We start from the raw sequence: 18,563 nt of genomic DNA, 5'->3' as shown, positions 1-18,563 counted from the left end.
GGAATTAATACACGTGGCACTTCATTCCCGTATTGGGCTATTGAGTTCTGAGGCCCTTTTTGGTCGTGTCCATTCATCTATAACGGGCTGACACGAAATAAAACAGCCCAACTACCTCCTTCGTCGTTCTCTCGCTAGCCGTAGCTCCGGCCACCTCCCAAAAACGCCATCAAAACGCCACCCTCACAGCAAAATCAAACTTCTCATCTACTCCCACTAACACACTACGTCTTACTAAATTACCCCGTACTAATCATTGAAGATCGCGAGACCAGTAGCGCTTCTGTTTTATACATAGTTGCGCCTCTACGTGTTGTTGATCTCAGGTTAGTGACGTCGTAGTTTAGATCGATAGGCAGCAAGGTGGTGGGGAGAATCTTGCGGATAATGAGATTACGCTGCATTCGATGATTAGGTTGACATACATAATTAGGGTTTTGAAGGAGATGGGGAAGATCGAAGAGGGAGGGGAAGCGAACTTGCTCAAGTTTCTAAAGGAGAAACATAGGGTTAGTGTTCAAGGAAAGGTCAGAGACATAATCTGATGGGTAAGAAGCTGTTTGAGGCTATAACGAAGAAAGAAACCAATCACTAGATCTTGGGATGAACCATTATCTGCAACTTTTAAAAAGATTTTGAATTGTTTCTGAGTCTGTCTGAATCAAAGTATATAGAGTCTGATGGAGTTGTTGATTCTCTCACCAAAGGTATAGTTTCTTTATATATATAGTCTCTGTAAAATCTTGGATTCATACTTTATGATGCTTTGGTTTTTGGTAGTCCCAGCTCTTGGTTTTTCTATGATCCTTCTTTGGTTTTGCTTCAGATTCATTCAGCATAAGCTAGGAGGTTCTTCAGTCTCTGACTACGAGAAGCTAAAAAGCTTAGAAGTTTGATCTTAAAATAAAATACAATGAGCTTTTAGCTAAACCTCAGGAACCCTCAAAGAGGTATTACATCATTGAACCATCTACTGTTGATTAGCACATGATTCCATTCTTATGTAGTTACTTAGTATTGGTTTCACAATAGTTTTTTCACCATCCATAAGCAGTTCAGAGATCTTGAGGATCGCTAGAGGCGAGGAGCTAAGTCCTCTCTCCGGAGTTTTTATCGCCTTCCACCGCTTCTTCTCGCATCACAGACCATTATTGTCGGTTGTTCAATGCCACGGCGGTGAAGAAGGTTAATAGTTGGGACGATTGTTGTTGGGAAGATGGATATGGATGAGTTCGGTATGGGAAGCCCAACTGAAGCTTTCGTCCTTTCAGGTTTGTCTTGTGATGAAGAAATATTAAGTCTTTATTGATGGGTAGTTTATGATGCTTGAGTTTCTATTTTGGTTTAAAGGTAACTTCGAAGTCTTGGGACTTGACACGTGTAGCGGGAAGTTCATCAATAAAATTTTCAAAATAAAAATGATATTTTGGTTATTTTAGTTTTTGAGGTCAATTTTGTGACAAAAACTTAAAAATGTCTATTTGAGAGAATTGTCCAATATATTATCATTCCAAAATTAGTGTGTACAAAATATTTGTTGCCCATAAGTTATACCGAATTTGATCACTATGTGCTAACCAGCTTAATATTTCACAAAATAACTAACTTCAAATTTTGAGCGTTAAAAATATCTTAAGACTATCATAAATTAATTTTTAAATCTAAAATAAATAAAATATAAAATTATAATAGGTGAGTAATAAAAAACTAATATTGTCATATCAATTAATTTTTTTTCCTTTCTATTACTATTTTTTTCATTTTTTGAATGAAATATAAAAAAATTCATCAAAGTCTAAGGAATCACAAGCTTATTTAATTTTATGTAACATTTAAAATTATCTGAGTAATTTAATCAAATGCTTTAAAAAATATGTTATCAGAGTTTTAGGTTTTTATCGGATCAACCGGTATCGGACGCGGGTTAATAGGGGATTTTTGGATTTTTACCTTATTTTTACCGCATTTTGTTTTATACTATATACAGATCACTGGATCTATCGGTTCGACCAAAAGTTTAGATTAGATATGAAAACACTATGAAATTACTGTTTAAAACTCAAAACATTATAATAGAACAACTTTTAAATTACTTATTTCTAATAAAAAAAATATAAATTCAATTAAATTTTATCAAACGGTCAACAAAATAATCCGCGCTTTTCGAAAATCTAGTATATATATATATATATTAATAAAGTAGACTTTTTTCTCCACTGGGGGAATTAATACACGTGGCATTTCATTCCCGTATTGGGCTATTGAGTTCTGAGGCCCTTTTTGGTCATGTCCATTCATCTATAACGGGCTGACACGAAATAAAACAGCCCAACTACCTCCTTCGTCGTCCTCTCGCTAGCCGTAGCTCCGAGCACCTCCTAAAAACGCCATCAAAACGCCACCCTCACAGCAAAATCAAACTTCTCATCTACTCCCACTAACACACTACGTCTTACTAAATTACCCCGTACTAATCATTGAAGATCGCGAGACCAGTAGCGCTTCTGTTTTATACATAGTTGCGCCTCTACGTGTTGTTGATCTCAGGTTAGTGACGTCGTAGTTTAGATCGATAGGCAGCAAGTTGGTGGGGAGAATCTTGCGGATAATGAGATTACGCTGCATTCGATGATTAGGTTGACATACATAATTAGGGTTTTGAAGGAGATGGGGAAGATCGAAGAGGGAGGGGAAGCGAACTTGCTCAAGTTTCTAAAGGAGAAACATAGGGTTAGTGTTCAAGGAAAGGTCAGAGACATAATCTGATGGGTAAGAAGCTGTTTGAGGCTATAACGAAGAAAGAAACCAATCACTAGATCTGGGGATGAACCATTATCTGCAACTTTTAAAAAGATTTTGAATTGTTTCTGAGTCTGTCTGAATCAAAGTATATAGAGTCTGATGGAGTTGTTGATTCTCTCACCAAAGGTATAGTTTCTTTATATATATAGTCTCTGTAAAATCTTGGATTCATACTTTATGATGCTTTGGTTTTTGGTAGTCCCAGCTCTTGGTTTTTCTATGATCCTTCTTTGGTTTTGCTTCAGATTCATTCAGCATAAGCTAGGAGGTTCTTCAGTCTCTGACTACGAGAAGCTAAAAAGCTTAGAAGTTTGATCTTAAAATAAAATACAATGAGCTTTTAGCTAAACCTCAGGAACCCTCAAAGAGGTATTACATCATTGAACCATCTACTGTTGATTAGCACATGATTCCATTCTTATGTAGTTACTTAGTATTGGTTTCACAATAGTTTTTTCACCATCCATAAGCAGTTCAGAGATCTTGAGGATCGCTAGAGGCGAGGAGCTAAGTCCTCTCTCCGGAGTTTTTATCGCCTTCCACCGCTTCTTCTCGCATCACAGACCATTATTGTCGGTTGTTCAATGCCACGGCGGTGAAGAAGGTTAATAGTTGGGACGATTATTGTTGGGAAGATGGATATGGATGAATTCGGTATGGGAAGCCCAATTGAAGCTTTCGTCCTTTCAGGTTTGTCTTGTAATGAAGAAATCTTAAGTCTTTATTGATGGGTAGTTTATGATGCTTGAGTTTCGATTTTGGTTTAAAGGTAACTGCGAAGTCTTGGGACTTGACACATGTAGCGGGAAGTTCATCAGGAGGATCAGCAGCAGCTGTTGCAGCAATATAATGTATGGTAGTGATACTGGTGGGAGTGCGAGATAGCTAGCTTCGCTTTGTGGTGTTGTGGTCTTAAGCCAACTTACGAGGTTTGGACTAATGGCCTATGCATCTTCGTTGGATGTCATTGGTTGATTTAGCTCTGCGTTTGCTGATGCTAGGATGCTTATGAGAGGGTTGAATCCACGAGTAGCAAACAGGTAAGGCCGGCTTGTGTTTCGTGTTGTGCATCGTAATATAGACATAAAAAAAGTTCTTTGAAACCAAATATATCTTTTCTTAATACATTATGTGCCTGAGTTCCAGTCCCAGTTTCTCTATATTAATTATTTTGAATCCAACCCAGTTTCAAGGGAGTGAAAGGTTGTCCATCCGCGAGATGCTTGAAGATGGTGTTTATTCTGGAGTGAGATATGCAGCTTAGAAGCATTGGGTTGTGTACGGACATAGGTTTTCTCTCTGTCTCAGTTTTGTTTTGATTTGTATGTTATTTTTTTTGGTGTCTAAGTCTAAGATCGATTTCTGTTTTCACAGGTTTTCTTTCCGTCATTCTCTCTTGGACTACCAGGTTAATATGTGGTGCATGATGAATTAATGTGGACAGAGTTTTGGTGTTGATGCAGAAGTGAGGAAGGTGCAGCTGAAAAGAGTTCTTAGTGAGCAGCTTCGCCAAATAATCTGATGATCTGATCCCATTTTGCTGGCTTTGGATTGGTGTTATAATATTCCCGTTCTTTTCTTCTTGCAACACTCTTATTATTATGGGTGTGAACGGTCCACGATCCCAACCCAAGGATGTTACAGCCTGTATCTCTTCCCTCGAGAATCTTATTAAGGCAATCATTACTTTATGTTAGGAACAAATTTTCTAAAGAACATGAACACACCTTGATTTGGTGACTGTTATTATCCAAGCTTAGCTTACTGAGAATAACAAATGTCATGTAAGGCTCGAAAGTCGGAATAGACCATGTCATCTGAAACAAAAAATGATGGAAGATGTGCTTACTTCTAATGCGTTAGCTCTTTTGAACAGTCCATAATTTGAGTTCATTTTCTTAGAAAAAATATTAAAGTGCCAAAAATTCATAAGTAAATATACAAACTAAGAAATATTTATATTTGACATATAAAATCTAACCAATTGTCATCCTAAAATTATTATTTTATTTATTATCATAATCACAAGAAATTTGTGATCTCTAATAAAACTAACAAAAAATAGTGAAAGTTACATTAAAAACTAAAATCACACTAACATTTTCAAATGTTCATTCAAATGTAAGATGTTTCTATATTATCTTCCAATTTAAAAATATAATATTTTTCTGAGCACTTTCAAAGATGGTCTAAGAAATGAATAAGCAAGTTAAAAGGAAAGTGTTTCATCGGTTTTCAAAGGTTCCAAGGAGATACGACGAGGCAACTTTTTGTTAATGCACAAGCTGCCACAACTATGTTTATGGAAGCGTTAAGTATTCATCATCTAAATTATCTTTCATTCCTCTAATTGGTAACTAGAAGTGACCTAACTCATAAGTGATAACCAATCTGCCAATGTGGGATGTCTAATACCAAAATGTGCTTAAAAGAAACAAACACTGAAAATTATTCGATAGTATATATTTCAAAATCTCTAATCTGTTGATTTGATGACATGGTTGATCATCAAACACAATATTATTGAAAAACAAATAAGAAAAAAAGATTAATCTGAATAAAAAGTAGTAAAGAATTCAAGAAACAACGTTCAAAGGCGAAAATAATTTATGGTTTGTGTTCTTAGAGCCTATTATCATAATTAAAATAGAACCTACTTTAAAAAAAATGTTAAAGAAAAAACTACATATTCATGTCAAACTTTTAAAAATGAAATAATTATAATCGCCAATAAAAATACCAAAATAAAATAATAAAATAATTAATTAACAAAATTAATGTAATTATTAACTGAGAGTAAACTAAATAGTCCATTTTCAAATTCATTAACACAATATCAAATAACCTGCGCGTAGCAGATCTATCACCAAAATTTATTAAAGGACTCAACCATCTTTGCCTGCAGATAAAAACTATGACAACGGTACATATTTTTATGGTATATTAATGTTGTGCAGAGACAATTTTGAAAAGGGAAAAAAATATATGGATAAGATATCTTGGGAAAATAGTCATTTCAGGTCCGATCAATGCTGGAAAGTAATTAAGAATTCATTTACTTGATTCAAACTTCATTTTGAAGACAAATTAATTAACCAATCCGTGCACAGTGAAGCCCTTCACAGATTGTCTCATCCCTATAATGGACAAAATATGCAAGGATTGTTACTATTCTAAGAAGATGAAAGAATTTATTATCTTCATTTAAACAAGATAACCACATAACAAACACATATATTTACATATTTTCTTTTTTGAACATCAACTTTATTTTATGTTTTAAGTTCAACTATCAACTATATTTACTTCGGTGCAACTATCAACTATTTATTCCGTTTTTTATTGAATCGATCAGCGAAAATCACTTATGTTATTTCTATTTGAATTAAGGAACTTAAAAACAAAGTAATACACTATTGTATTTAGTGAACATCAAATGGATAAAAAAAAACTGAACTTATTAGAGAATAAAATATACGAAACCGGCGTGTAGCGCCGGAATACCACTAGTAAACCAAATAAAAGAAAACTCGAAACACGTGGGCATCTTTCAGTGTGACTTAAATGCATAATCTTCATATTGGAGAAATGTTTTTGGACTTGAAAGACGAGAAGACTTTAAATGTACAATCCATCTACATGTTTTCTTAATGGGCTTTCTCTGTCGTTTCTTGGGCCCAACATAAACCATTAATTATAAGCTCGAGGGTTTAAGCCTGTCGGAAAGTTTTAAATTTTACAAATCTCTGTCTGAGTTCGTTCTTCAGCTTATTGTTTATGCCTTCGCAACTTTTGTCTTTGTTCTCCTTTCAACCTGAGTAACATGTTAACTCATTATATGTCATCAAGTGATTTCGATGGGTATGGTGGGATTGAGAATCATAAGTTAACTTATCATATGCCATTAACTTAACAAGCTTTTAGTTACACTCATCTTATTTGGCTGGTTAATTTGTGGGCATACCATGTTGTAACTCTTTGGCAGTTTTTTTTTTAATATGAAACAGTGCAATTATGTTGTCTGGTCTACAATTCTATAATTTCCTTCTTTTAGTAAACATAGTCCTACAAAATGGGTTTCATCATTGACCATAACTATGGAACAGAGACATAACTTCCTTTCAATTGAAACATGTCATTGTTATATACATCAATGCTTGGGTTTCACACTTGTTAGACCATCATGGATCATGCAGCTTCATAAAACAAAATCACTGGCTGAACCTTCCTTTCTCCACAGAATCTGACCACACTCTTCCAGCTGTTGCCAACAACCTATGGCATCACCACCACCACAGATGTTAACAATGCCTGCCTTCTATCTTATCCAACTTCACAATTCTACTCAAGGAAGCCAAAATCAACTCTCTCTGTCTTACCTCTCCTGCTAAAGACTCACGTCTCAGATTGACCCACCGGTTCTTTTCATAAGCCATGCATATGTGTTCTCTTTCTTCTTCGCCATAACCAACCTGCATCAACATCCCATATATTATGAGACTTTTACAGAGAAATACAGAACAATAGAACACGCATTTGTGACTCTGTTTGAGTTTTTTTTTCTTTTCTTACCATAGACACGAGCCGGTAGTTAGTGTTTGGTTCCAAGCCTTCGTACAGCCTGCTGATATCTATCTCCCACTCCAAAGACTTTGTCGTTTCAGATATTTCTTTTTCAGTTTCACTCTTCTCCCATTCTAATACTACAAAAAAAAAAAAATTGTTTTAACATAAGCATAACCAATGAAAGGAATGCATAAGATCACAATCACGTTGCTCAAAACTTACCAATTAAGAAGATAGGTGGGCATCTACTTATAAGGTGATGAACAAAGTTTGCCGTTCCACAGCCTCCAGTTTTAATGTCACATAACATTTTGTATTCCATGCGCAACACCTTGAGGATATCCACAAACTTCATTTTCCTAAAAGCACGCTGCATATATATAAGCAGATAACATCATTTTTGGAGCACGTACCAGTTTCTCTAGATAAAGACAGAGAACAACATAAATGAAACATGCCTTAAAGTCTCTGATTGAATCTGCAGCCATAACAATTCCATAATAACTTTGCTCTGGATAATTTGGCATCCTTCTGCATTTTCTACAACTCATTCTTTCTTTTTCCTCCAACGTAAAAAGGCGAGTCACCAAGCTCTCTCCTTCTGAATTTTTCCAGCAATGCCAAGACTCGAGGATGGTTACAAGTACCACAGCAGCACTACTCGACTGAAACATACAGTACCTTTAGTTAAGCTTAGTAAAAGATAAAAATAGAATGATGCTTAGAAGCTAATATTATTCACACGAACCATGGAATTAACTTGTTCTAGGGACACGAGTAAGTCTCTCAAGATGAGACAGTAGACTCCCTCAGTTTTTATTTCCTCTGACACAACAGCAGTGAATAAACTTTGTAGCGCAGGAAGAACTTGTTCTTCTTCTAGGTTGCCATGAAACGGTTGCTTATTGCGCTTTAGATCTTCTTTAAGAACGTTTATGTTCATAAGGGCCTGCAATATCACATGTTTTTTTGAATTTATATAAGAAGGTAAAGTGATATGGAATGAGCTGAATCAGAAGACGACAATTTAGGTACTGAATCTTGGTAACTGTTTTACCTTTAGCGTCATGTCAAGAGCTGAGTTGTATCTAGTTGCATCTCCTCCAGGTGCCGACTCCAAATTTCCGGAGACTGAATCTTCTCCAGGAATGTTTTGCATATCTTGAAGATGGGGAATGAATGTCAATAAGAAGGATGAATCTTAAAACAAAAGAAGTATAAATTATTCGTCAATTGAGAAGATTTTTTACCACCACTGTTGACTTTAGTAGCTTCCTCTTGAATGTCATTGGTGGATGAAATCTCCAATGGACCCTTTTCAGTTGTAAGAGTATCTTCTGGTTCCATCTTTTTTGGTGATTGAGATCTGCCTCCCGGTTCAAGGTCGATAGAAGGTTTTCTGTACATGTAAGAACACGTTTTACTCAGAGAAAGCCTGAAAACAATTCATCAAACAACGCAAAAAGGTACTTACTGTTCAACAAGCTTATCAACGGGAGTGGACATGCTCGTTGAAGTTTTCTTCTTTTTTGCATGTGACTTTAAAATATCTGCTTCTGCTGCTGCATCTGGCTTTCGCATCTGTTACGCCAAGAAGACCATTCATTCTTATAACCGATTTACAGAAAAGTCAGAGAAGAAAATATATAGAATTAAAACTTCAAAGACCTTAGTGCCTTTAGTTTTCATCTTATTTTTTGTCTGTGACTTCGTCTCCTCTTTGAGTAAAAGATCTGCTTTTAGTTTGCATCCAATGCCACTCTACACGAGAAAAGACATGAAAAATATAAGAAACAATTCAAATACCAATTCAGATGGCAATTCAAACCTACCAGCAAGAAAGGTTTCAGAAAATAAAGCATATAAGAGCGGTTGTCAAAAGCAGAGAGGCTTGTGAGGTTGTTTAGCAATCTAATCCTTGAGTTATCAATCAGTAGTATCCTTGCATCGATTAGCAGAACCTGCAAGTCATATACATCAGTTTAGATAGACAACTTTGTGTTATTTTAGATGGACAAATCATGAATGAACCTTTTCGGTGACCGCCGATTTCTGAAGTTTTATGTACTTCAACACTATGTCATTGCTGAGACTTTTACTACGCTCGCGTACAAGGTTCATGCAATCTTCTAAGTCGGGAATATCAAATGTCAGATGCGATGCTTCGTGTAAAACATCTCTCACTGCACACAAGAATAATCTTGCAGTGAGGGAATTTTCAGGGACTCTCTCTTCAAATCTATCGCAGAGAGAAGATGCATAGCTGTTCTTTTCATCCTCACTCATACACAAGTTCTCCACGGCAGTAAGAGCTGCTTCGTAATCCAAGACCTGCTTTTTTTTTGCATATTTGGTTCCCAGTGTTCTGCATGTGAACTGAAGTGCTCTCAGAACAGCCACCCAGATTACAAGATTGTGTTTCCTGATAGGTCCAGGAAAGCTCTTATCTACTGAAGAGCGGTCACCTAACCAGGATATGATATCATCTCCCTTAACCTGTGCCTCATCGTAGTGACTATCGGGTTTATCAATGAATTTGATTTCCCTACCATAATCAAATGGAGCATTATTTCGTTTCAACAGTCTTTTATCCAGAAGCAGCAATGAAAACTGAGCGTCAACGTCGATGTCAATGTTTTCCTTAATACGAATGCGATCCAACAGACTGTCCACTGCTCTGCCAACATGATCTGTACCATCATGCCTTTCACACTTGATCTTTTTTAGGAAGCCTCGGATTTGTTTGAGATCATCACGTTCCAGAAAACAGATGCTCTGTGGTGTTTCCACTAGGTGACAAACGTTAATACTCTCTTCTGAAACATCAAGTTTCCTAAGCTGCTTAACCGGAAAACTCATCACCCAGTCTCGAATGCTACATGAAAGAATTTGATGGTTACAGAGCGACACAAGGAGTAACTTGATTTCCTTGAGTAAACCCCTCCGCTCTTCATCCGCAGCTAAAGGCCATTGGTCTGACCATCCCTTCTTCCTAGATGTAGACGTAAAATCTTTCACGTATTCGAGCTCAGCTTTGATCATTTCAACCGCAGCTACTGTACGCACAGGTCCCCAAGGCCCAACCTGTATCTTTTTAGCCCAGTTTAACCCTATCCTCATGACCACATCCTCTTCCGAAGAAGGTTTAAAAACCGCAGCATGTTTCTGTTCAAGATGAGTCCTGCATTCTTCAGCACTAGAGCACACCTTATCACATTTAGTCCGACACACCCAGACTCTCCATTTTTTGTGTTCCCTGGCAACATCGAGAACGTTTTTCAGAACATCTACTCCCTCTTTTGTATGTACTCCTTTGATAAAACCCCTAAGCTTCTCAACGCTCACTTTCATAAAATCTCTCTTGACCTTAACATCTAAACCCATCCAATACGACCTCAACTCACCACCAACTCTATCCTCACACCGCGGTTCTTGACTATCCTTTGGATCAGAAAACTTCGGCCTGTAGTGTGCTATAGTCGGACTAGTCTTGGACTCAGCGATCATCAACTCAGCCTCTTCGATCAAAAGCTCAATCTCTCTCTTATCTTTGGCTTCAGCAGCAGCTAAACCCTGTTTACCACTGCGAATGCATTTCTTGAAATAGAACACCGAGCCAAGAGCCATACCCAATGTTCTGAGTAGACGTGTGCGAAGTAGCGTGACCCTCACGTCTTCCGAAACGCACCCTATAGCACCCAAGAAGTACGTGATCTCCACGTCCTTGCTCTGGGCGTTTTCCACTAGAAGCAAGAATATGTGAGCTTGTTGTACACGAATATGAAATGAGTTCCTGTGCTCTTCCGGGTAGACTGAGATGACATCGTCAAATATCTCAAAGGCTTTGATGTAATCTCCACTAGCTACGAGAGCTATAGCCTTGTCGTAGCGTTTCTTGGCCTTTTCACCTTCAGCGGAAGTGTACTCCATGGAAGACGATTCTCAAGATTCTTTGCAGCTTTCTTGGCGGGTGGTCTCAAGAGTCTTTTTTTTTTTGTTTTCGTCTTGAGAGAAGAAGCGGGAAGATAACAGAATATAACAGCAACGGACTCCAGAGGCCGACTTTTATCACGTGAGTGCCACGTGATGAGAAAAAATAAACAAAGCAGACCCAATATTGACCCCATTGGGGAATTGTGTCGAACACCTTGTGTGCATTTTACCCGTTTGAGATTAGTAGACACACAGCCCCGCTTCGATTCCCGGAATAGACCAAAATACGTGTGCATCTTCGAGTTTGAGTTAAATGCAGAATCGTCTTCATCTTGGAGAAATGTTTTTGGTCTTGAAAGAGACGACGCACAAGACTTTTACGTAAAATCGTCTTCATGCTGGGCATGAACATGATGATTAGACAAGTGTCAAGTAGCAGGAGATATAACACGTGTTTTTTAACTTTACCAATCTCAGTATGATTCGGAGTAAGCGTGGGCATCGGTTTGGTTCGGTTATTTCGGGTTTCAGATAGTTAGGATAGAGGGTTTAATCTATTTTCGGTTCGGTTCAGTTCGGATCGTTTTGGGTTCGGTTCGGTTCAGATAGTAAAATTAGGAACCGAAAAATATCCGAAAAAAATCAGTTCATTTGGTTCAAGTTCGGATTCGGGTAGTTTGGGTAATTCAGATAAAATATCGGTTATTCAGGGTAAAATATCAAATAATTAGGATGATTTAAATAAGAAGTTTAGATATTTGGATATTTCGGTACTTTGGATATTTCAGATAAAACTATCTGAATAGTTTCAGATATTTTCGGGTAGTTCGGATATTTTATAATAATTTAGATATCTTCAACTATTTTCGGATAATTTTAATAGATTTATATATATATATATATATGTGTATATATATATATATTTAGTTAGTTATGTTATATGTATATATAATTAATATTTTTATATATTCTGGTATTCGTTCGGTTCTCGGTTCGGTTATTTTGGATATAGAAATATAGTAACCGGTCGGATATCTGAGGGTTTCAGTCTGGTTCCGGTTTCGGTTCGGTTTCAAGTTCCGTTCCGGTTTTTCTACCATTGTCAATCTGATGGATCCGTTAGTTAAATAGGCCAATATTAATCTATAAAGGCCCATTAGGTCTCGGCCCATATATCATCCATATTCATCAAGCCCTTTCTTCACGTTGTTGAACGAAAGTCATCATCATCTTTCATGAACAAACCTTCTACAGATTCGCACCTGGAAGTTATCGGATCCTCGAGCAGCTGATCCCAATTCAATTTTCCCAAATCGTTCATCCCTCTTCCTCCGGTACGTCAATTTTCGTAAAAAAAATTCGAACCTTTATTAAGATTCGATCTCCAACATCAATCTCTCAAATCCCTAAAGTTACCTACTTGAACACTACAATGGCAGAGGCTATGGAGACGGAGATGGACTTCTCCGACGGTGAGCAAACCAACAGAGCTTCTCTCGTGGCTCGTTACGGCAACTCGTCCGTTGAGCATCACCTGCCTGGCTACATCTTCATGTGTAACGGCAGGACCAAACCCGATTGCTTCCGTTACCGCGTCTTCGGGATCCCGAGAGGTGGGAAAGGAGTTGTCGAGCGGATCAAACCGGGGATGAAGCTGTTTCTGTATGACTTTGAGAAGAGGCTACTCTATGGTGTCTATGAGGCTACTGTTGGTGGGAAGATGGATATTGAGCCTGATGCTTTTGATAAGATGTATCCTGCTCAGGTGAGGATTTGAATTACAAAGCTTTGGTTTTGTTTTGGGAATGGTCTTTTTGACTCTTTTGTTTTGGTTCTTGATCTTGGCAGGTTGGGTTTAGGATTGTTGAGAATTGTTATCCTTTGCCGGAGAGTACTTTTAAGTCTGCTATCTATGAGAATTACAAAGGGGGAAAGTTTAATCAAGAGCTTGCTCCTCACCAAGTAATACACTCTTACCTTGTTATTTTACCAATGTTCAAGAAATAGTTGTTGTATGAGATTATTGATTAGCCAGACCGATTTTTTTTGTCTTTTTTTTTAATCGTTCTGAAAAAGATTGTTACATTCTTCCTTGTTATTTACCAATGTTCAAGAAATCGCTAGGTGCTGGTTAGGCGCTTTGTATGAGATTATTGATTAGCGCGGGAGCCTAGACCGATTTTTTTAGTGTGTTAAGACTGATTTTTTGAAGAATCGTTCTGAAAAAGATTGTTACATTCTTCTTTGTTATTTACCAATGTTCAAGAAATCGCTAGGTGCTGGTTAGGCGCTTTATATGAGATTATTGATTAGCACGGGAGCCTAGACCGATTTTTTTTAGTGTGTTAGACTGATTTTTAAAGTCTGATTTGCTGAACTTTAGAAAATTGATATTTTATAACACATCTTTAGAAGTGAGACTTTCCTATTGTATTGTGATTACAATGTTGCTGAATTTAAAATGATCATGGATTTGCAGGTGATGTCTCTGCTATCATTGTTTCGTTCATTTGCTGCACCACAACTCGATGCATTACCTCATAGATTCGCTTCTGGAGCCTCAGCATCATCCAGGGAGCTATCTTTCGAGGAACGGTTCATTGCTGCTACACAACTTAAGAAAGCTTCGTCAGTTTTGGATCCTTTGTCTGCTCGCTCACATCTGCTTAATCATAGTTACTCCAGACAAGATGGCGGCTACACAACCCCAGTTAGAGAAAGAGGATATCTCTCAAACTTGGATCAGCCTTATTCTCCTGCAGAAAGTCAGCAGCAACGGTTGATAGGAGACCCTTCACGCTCATCTATACAAGATCCTCAGCTCAAATACCTTACCATTTTATCTAATATCCGGAGGTAACTATGGTTGTATTGGTTTTTAGTAGTTCTTTAGTCCATAACTTGATGGTTTGTCTTCCTATTTCGTTCCGACTGCTAATTTGGACCTGATCAAACTGAGAACTATACTAGACTCATTTTTAATGCTATTACAGATTATGAGAAATATTAAGGACGATACAACTCTACTAGTCTCCTTTATCTTGTTTCTGTTTTATGGTTTTGCAGTACCTATAAGTGAATGTGTAACTATTAGTGCTTTTTTTTTTGCTGTGACAGATATGGAAGTGCACCAGAGCCCTTGTCCTCAGAAAATGAATATCACCCGGAAGCACCATCAGAGAAAAATCAATTTGCTTCACCTTATTCTGATAAGAAGTATTACCTTTCGACGTTACCTGGGAATGAGCACTCGTCTGCATCTGCAGCTAACGGGAGTGTGTATAGAGGTGAGCTCTATGCTTCAGCATCACAAAAGGAAAGGGAAGCTAGTCAGCAGCATGAGGTCCTTGCTGGGACCTATTATCACCCAGAAGCATCTACAGCTCCAAATGCCACAGCGTCCATTCAGGCAGTTAATGCTGCAACAGCTGGCTATCCTACACCGGCACATGGTGAAGCCTCACAACCAGCTGCTGGAGCAACTGATTACGCATACAAACCTCAGACCATAACTGGTAATTACACCACCACTCATTCACAGCCTGGAAGTGTGGGAGAAAGTACAGAATCATATGCGGGAGCAGTTAGTTATCCACCACAGCAACATACTCAACTCTATGCTGGTGGACCTGGATATACTCAACAACCCCATGAAACTGCGTACGCTCAGCAACCCTATTCTGCAGCAACTGCGTACGCTCAGCAAAACCATGCTGCTTCAACTGGGTACGCTCTGCAACCCCATGCTGCAACAACTGGGTATGCTCAGCAACCCCAAGATGTAGCTGCTGGATACGCTCAACAACCCCATGCTGCAACAACTGGATACGCTCAGCAATCCTATGATGCAGCAATTGGATACGCTCAGCAACTCCAAGATGTAGCAACTGGATACGGTCAGCAACCCCATGCTGCAGCAACTGGATACGCTCAGCAACTCTATGCTGCAACAACTGGATACGCTCAGCAACCCCAAGATGCAGCAGCTGGGTACGCTCAACAACCGTATGGTCAAGCTGTTGGATACACAACGCAATATGGTGTCCAGGCTGTTGGATACACGCCTCAATACAGTGCTCAAGCTGGTGCATACAGTCAACAAGCTGTGGCGCAAGGTTCTGTGCCAGGGGCTCCCAGGACAACTGATTGGAATGCTGCAAGCCAGGCATATGCTGCAACAGGAGACTGGAATGCGGTGAATCAGTCTTACTACCATCACACAGCAGATACAACCACAACCTATAATCAGACATCTTAAAAACTGGCATGACAGAGAGGACCTCTGTTAACTCTCGTGTACGTACTAAAACATGGTTTCGATTTCAGGTGAGAAACAGTTTAATGATGATGATATGATGCTGAACACCTCTTTGCAGGATCTGGAAAACATGTGCGTGGTGGAGAAGCATGGATGTGATCTAGTGCACTCACTGGAAAGAATGGAACAAAGACATAAAAGGTAGAGTCTCCAGCTCGTTTCCTCTTATGTTAAAAAAAAAGGCTATAACGGATTAAGGTTTTTATTTTCTCTAAATCATCAAAACTTATTCAAATCCCTATTCAGAAGTGCAATTTGAAATGCAATTACGATGGGGATATGAAACGAATAAACCATATTAGAACTCTTTTTATTACAAGCTGTCCTAAAACATTTATATTCTAGTATGTTTGTGTTTAATACTTGGGATCTGCTATTAAGTATATAACCTACAATGGTCAACTCTATAAACACAATATTAAGAATGATTATTGTTGACAAAAAAAAAAAAAAGAATGATTATTAACTCTAAAAGATGAACTGGCATAAGCCATATTGGTAGACAAAAGACTTTACTTTGGTTTTAAGTTTTCTATGGGGGGTCACAAGTCTCCCACTATGCATATGATTGAGCATTTGCATTGCAATTCACATTTTCTTTGTGTTTTTTCTGTTTGTCTTAATATTAAAAATGATTTTTGTTGAAAAAAAAAAAAAAAAAGAATGATTATTAACTCTAAAAGATGAACTGGCATAAGCCATATTGGTAGACAAAAGACTTTACTTTGGTTTTAAGTTTTCTATGGGGGGTCACAAGTCTCCCACTATGCATATGATTGAGCATTTGCATTGCAATTCACATTTTCTTTGTGTTTTTTCTGTTTGTCTTCTCCTTTTTTTAAAAAAAAAAAAATTTAAAGAAGCTTTTTCCTTTCGTCTTTATTTCTCCAATTAAAATAAAAAAATTCACTCAAGCTCTCTTTCTTCGTCTTTTGTATTTACCTTTGTTAGCTACTGAGTTCACTTAGGTTCTTTTTTTTTTTTTTTTTTTGTGTGTGGAAATGGTCCTGTCAGTTTACAGCAGTTCTGTATGGTGGTGGTTGTGTCACGGATCATAATGTTAAATTTTGACAAACAATTTTAGAAATTAAATAAAACCTGAAATTTAGTAAAATGGACAACTCTAAGTTATAATTGTAAGAATGGGGTACTTTAAATTTAAATTGGCAAAATGGGCAAATTCATATCCGCCTCTTTAAATTGTCTCGAAATAACGTGACAATTTTAAAAACAATATATACACATATATATTCTCGTGGAATTGTTTCTCCAAAATTTCTGAATTGAATATACTTTACGACCGGTAAAATCATACTAAATTATGACGGTCTCCAAGATAATAATGAAAATGTGTTAAATATTCTCACGTGAAAGTCCATCACTATTTCCTCATACCTTCACCTTAATGGCAGTTTGTCGTATTTTTCTAAATAGTTACACCACTAGCAACAAAAAGCTTGTGGTCTGAATATTTCTCCAAAGGAACATCTTTACTGTAGTCTGAAAATTTCTATAATATTTCTGTGATATTGTAATCGCTATATCCAGTTAGTAAAAAGAAAAAAAGAGAAAAAATAGAAAAAAAATTTATCTATAAAATTATTGACCCAAATATTAACAACAATTTCTATTATGTTATAATACATTTTAGATGGAAATAAGTTCTGCTTTTTTTTTTTTTTGAAACACAACTTTTTCCATGAGTTGTTCTGCTTAATATGTTTATTGACCAGCCTATGATAAGTACTTAAAAGTCTTTTACCAAAAAGAAGTACTCACAAGTCATAATTAACAATTGATTCGATTGGTAAAAGATAACAATATGTTTCGTTTTTTAAAAAAAAACGAATGTTTGAAACAATATTGTATTGCCAACAAATGACTAAAGAAGCATCGTTATCTCAACTACTACTATTTAACTATCATATTATGGAAATCAGATCTTAGCTATCAAAACCTAATAACATGGGCCATGGCATTGGCAGCTTCTAAACTAATCCATTTTAAAACAAAAACTTTACGTTTTAATTAATGTTATAAACACTCTAATAACTATATGCTCTCTCAAAAAATGTATGTACTAGAACTTACACACCTATTAAATATTAATTATTAATGCATTTTTAACTAACTATTTCATAAGCCAATAAAATTTCAATAAGACAATTATGTTTTCTGAAGTTCGTCATTTACTATTAAATAATGCATTAAAATGTAAAAAAAAACTGTTTTATGTTAAAACATTTTTTTTATTCTAAAAATATTTTAGATTTTTCGAAACGGAGAAAGTGTTTTAATTTACTGGCTAAAAGTAGTATTTTCCAACTATATAAATTGACTAAGACGCGTAATAAAAGATTTTCTTAGCAAAGAATTTTCTAAGAAACCTGATGAAAGTTTCTTGGATATTTCGTGAATAAAGTCAAAATAAAATTAAATAAAAAAGTCGGTTTAATTTTTTATTTTTTCAAAAAGCCTATAAAAAGGGGGGTACCGAGCCACCAGTCAATCCAATAGAAAAGTCTAGCTGGACAAGTGGGTCCCATTTATTACCATCATCATCTCTCTGACTCTTCTACTTCTTCCTTTTGTCCTAAAAAAATTTGTCTCTTTTTTGTTCGATTCAGGTTAAGTTCTCGATCATCAATCGTTTCTTTCTCCAGCAATAATTAGACTTCATCTCTAAATGGGCAACTGCTTCTCCGAAGATGTCTCCTCGGGACCTGGTGCTACAGCCAGCGTTAGTGGAACTGCTTCTTCCTCCTCCGCTCTCGCCACTACTAACGACGCCGTTGATTACTATCTCAAGTCTCGTGGTTACAACGGTCTCTTCTCTCAGATCGAGGTTCCCTTATTCATCACTTTATCTCCTTTTTTTTTTTTTTTTGGTTTCCGGGGGTTTATATGTTTTTGTTTGATAATGTTTTTTTTTTTTTGTCTTTTT

At 36.9% G+C, this 18,563-nt stretch overlaps 3 protein-coding genes and 1 long non-coding RNA gene across 9 annotated transcripts in view; 3 read left to right on the top strand and 1 right to left on the bottom strand.

The window, feature by feature from the left end:
- Positions 1-2,333: 2,333 nt before the first annotated feature.
- On the top strand, positions 2,334-4,585 carry LOC106326840. Of its 4 annotated transcripts, XR_001267341.1 has the most exons (7): positions 2,334-2,547; positions 2,637-2,928; positions 3,048-3,171; positions 3,276-3,492; positions 3,572-3,842; positions 3,989-4,092; positions 4,177-4,585. It is a non-coding gene; the product is annotated as an uncharacterized LOC106326840 (long non-coding RNA). The 4 variants fall into 4 exon arrangements; XR_001267340.1 differs by having other exon boundaries at positions 2,336-2,928; positions 3,273-3,492; positions 4,177-4,583; XR_001267339.1 differs by having other exon boundaries at positions 2,336-2,928; positions 3,254-3,492; positions 4,177-4,583.
- Positions 4,586-6,815: 2,230 nt separating this feature from the next.
- On the bottom strand, positions 6,816-11,706 carry LOC106326838. The gene is made up of 12 exons (XM_013764781.1): positions 9,400-11,706; positions 9,201-9,329; positions 9,037-9,129; positions 8,843-8,949; positions 8,619-8,767; positions 8,426-8,529; positions 8,117-8,317; positions 7,827-8,033; positions 7,591-7,738; positions 7,375-7,505; positions 7,182-7,274; positions 6,816-7,077 (listed from the first exon to the last, which is right to left on the bottom strand). The coding sequence occupies exons 1-12, from the start codon at positions 11,296-11,298 to the stop codon at positions 6,991-6,993; spliced, it is 3,348 nt and encodes a 1,115-aa protein (XP_013620235.1). The 5' UTR covers positions 11,299-11,706; the 3' UTR covers positions 6,816-6,990.
- A 796-nt stretch (positions 11,707-12,502) lies between these two features.
- Positions 12,503-15,981, top strand: LOC106327137 (paternally-expressed gene 3 protein-like). Of its 2 annotated transcripts, XM_013765205.1 has the most exons (6): positions 12,503-12,635; positions 12,741-13,066; positions 13,150-13,263; positions 13,781-14,157; positions 14,419-15,597; positions 15,678-15,981. In XM_013765205.1, exons 2-5 carry the CDS (start codon positions 12,746-12,748, stop codon positions 15,557-15,559), a joined length of 1,953 nt encoding a protein of 650 aa, XP_013620659.1. In that variant the 5' UTR covers positions 12,503-12,635; positions 12,741-12,745; the 3' UTR covers positions 15,560-15,597; positions 15,678-15,981. The 2 variants fall into 2 exon arrangements, with proteins under 2 accessions (XP_013620659.1, XP_013620658.1); XM_013765204.1 differs by lacking the exon at positions 12,503-12,635 and having other exon boundaries at positions 12,652-13,066.
- A 2,150-nt stretch (positions 15,982-18,131) lies between these two features.
- Positions 18,132-18,563, top strand: part of LOC106327138 (protein BONZAI 1-like) — a 4,484-nt gene continuing 4,052 nt past the window's right edge. The window contains exons 1-2 of one of the 2 annotated variants that reach the window (XM_013765207.1): positions 18,132-18,154; positions 18,247-18,464. In XM_013765207.1, coding sequence (XP_013620661.1) covers positions 18,306-18,464 — 159 coding nt within the window. In that variant the 5' untranslated portion in view covers positions 18,132-18,154; positions 18,247-18,305. The other variant, XM_013765206.1, reaches the window with a different exon arrangement.

This window comes from Brassica oleracea, chromosome C2 (genome assembly GCF_000695525.1).
Source record: "Brassica oleracea var. oleracea cultivar TO1000 chromosome C2, BOL, whole genome shotgun sequence".
In the NCBI taxonomy this organism is placed as follows: domain Eukaryota; kingdom Viridiplantae; phylum Streptophyta; class Magnoliopsida; order Brassicales; family Brassicaceae; genus Brassica; species Brassica oleracea.
Note: the sequence above shows the minus strand (reverse complement) of the source record. Positions and strands in the feature narration are given on the sequence as shown.

Bases quoted from the DNA above. Each gene is read 5' to 3' on its own strand.
- LOC106326838 (XM_013764781.1), bottom strand. From the start codon at position 11,298: ATGGAGTACACTTCCGCTGAAGGTGAAAAGGCCAAGAAACGCTACGAC. The intron at 8,768-8,842 runs GTAAGTACCTTT...TTACATGTACAG, and splicing joins GTTGATAAGCTTGTTGAACA to AAAACCTTCTATCGACCTTG. The intron at 7,078-7,181 runs GTAAGACAGAGA...GTGATGCCATAG, and splicing joins GTGAGTCTTTAGCAGGAGAG to GTTGTTGGCAACAGCTGGAA.
- LOC106327137 (XM_013765204.1), top strand. From the start codon at position 12,734: ATGGCAGAGGCTATGGAGACGGAGATGGACTTCTCCGACGGTGAGCAA. The intron at 13,264-13,780 runs GTAATACACTCT...ATGGATTTGCAG, and splicing joins AAGAGCTTGCTCCTCACCAA to GTGATGTCTCTGCTATCATT. The intron at 14,158-14,418 runs GTAACTATGGTT...TTGCTGTGACAG, and splicing joins ATTTTATCTAATATCCGGAG to ATATGGAAGTGCACCAGAGC.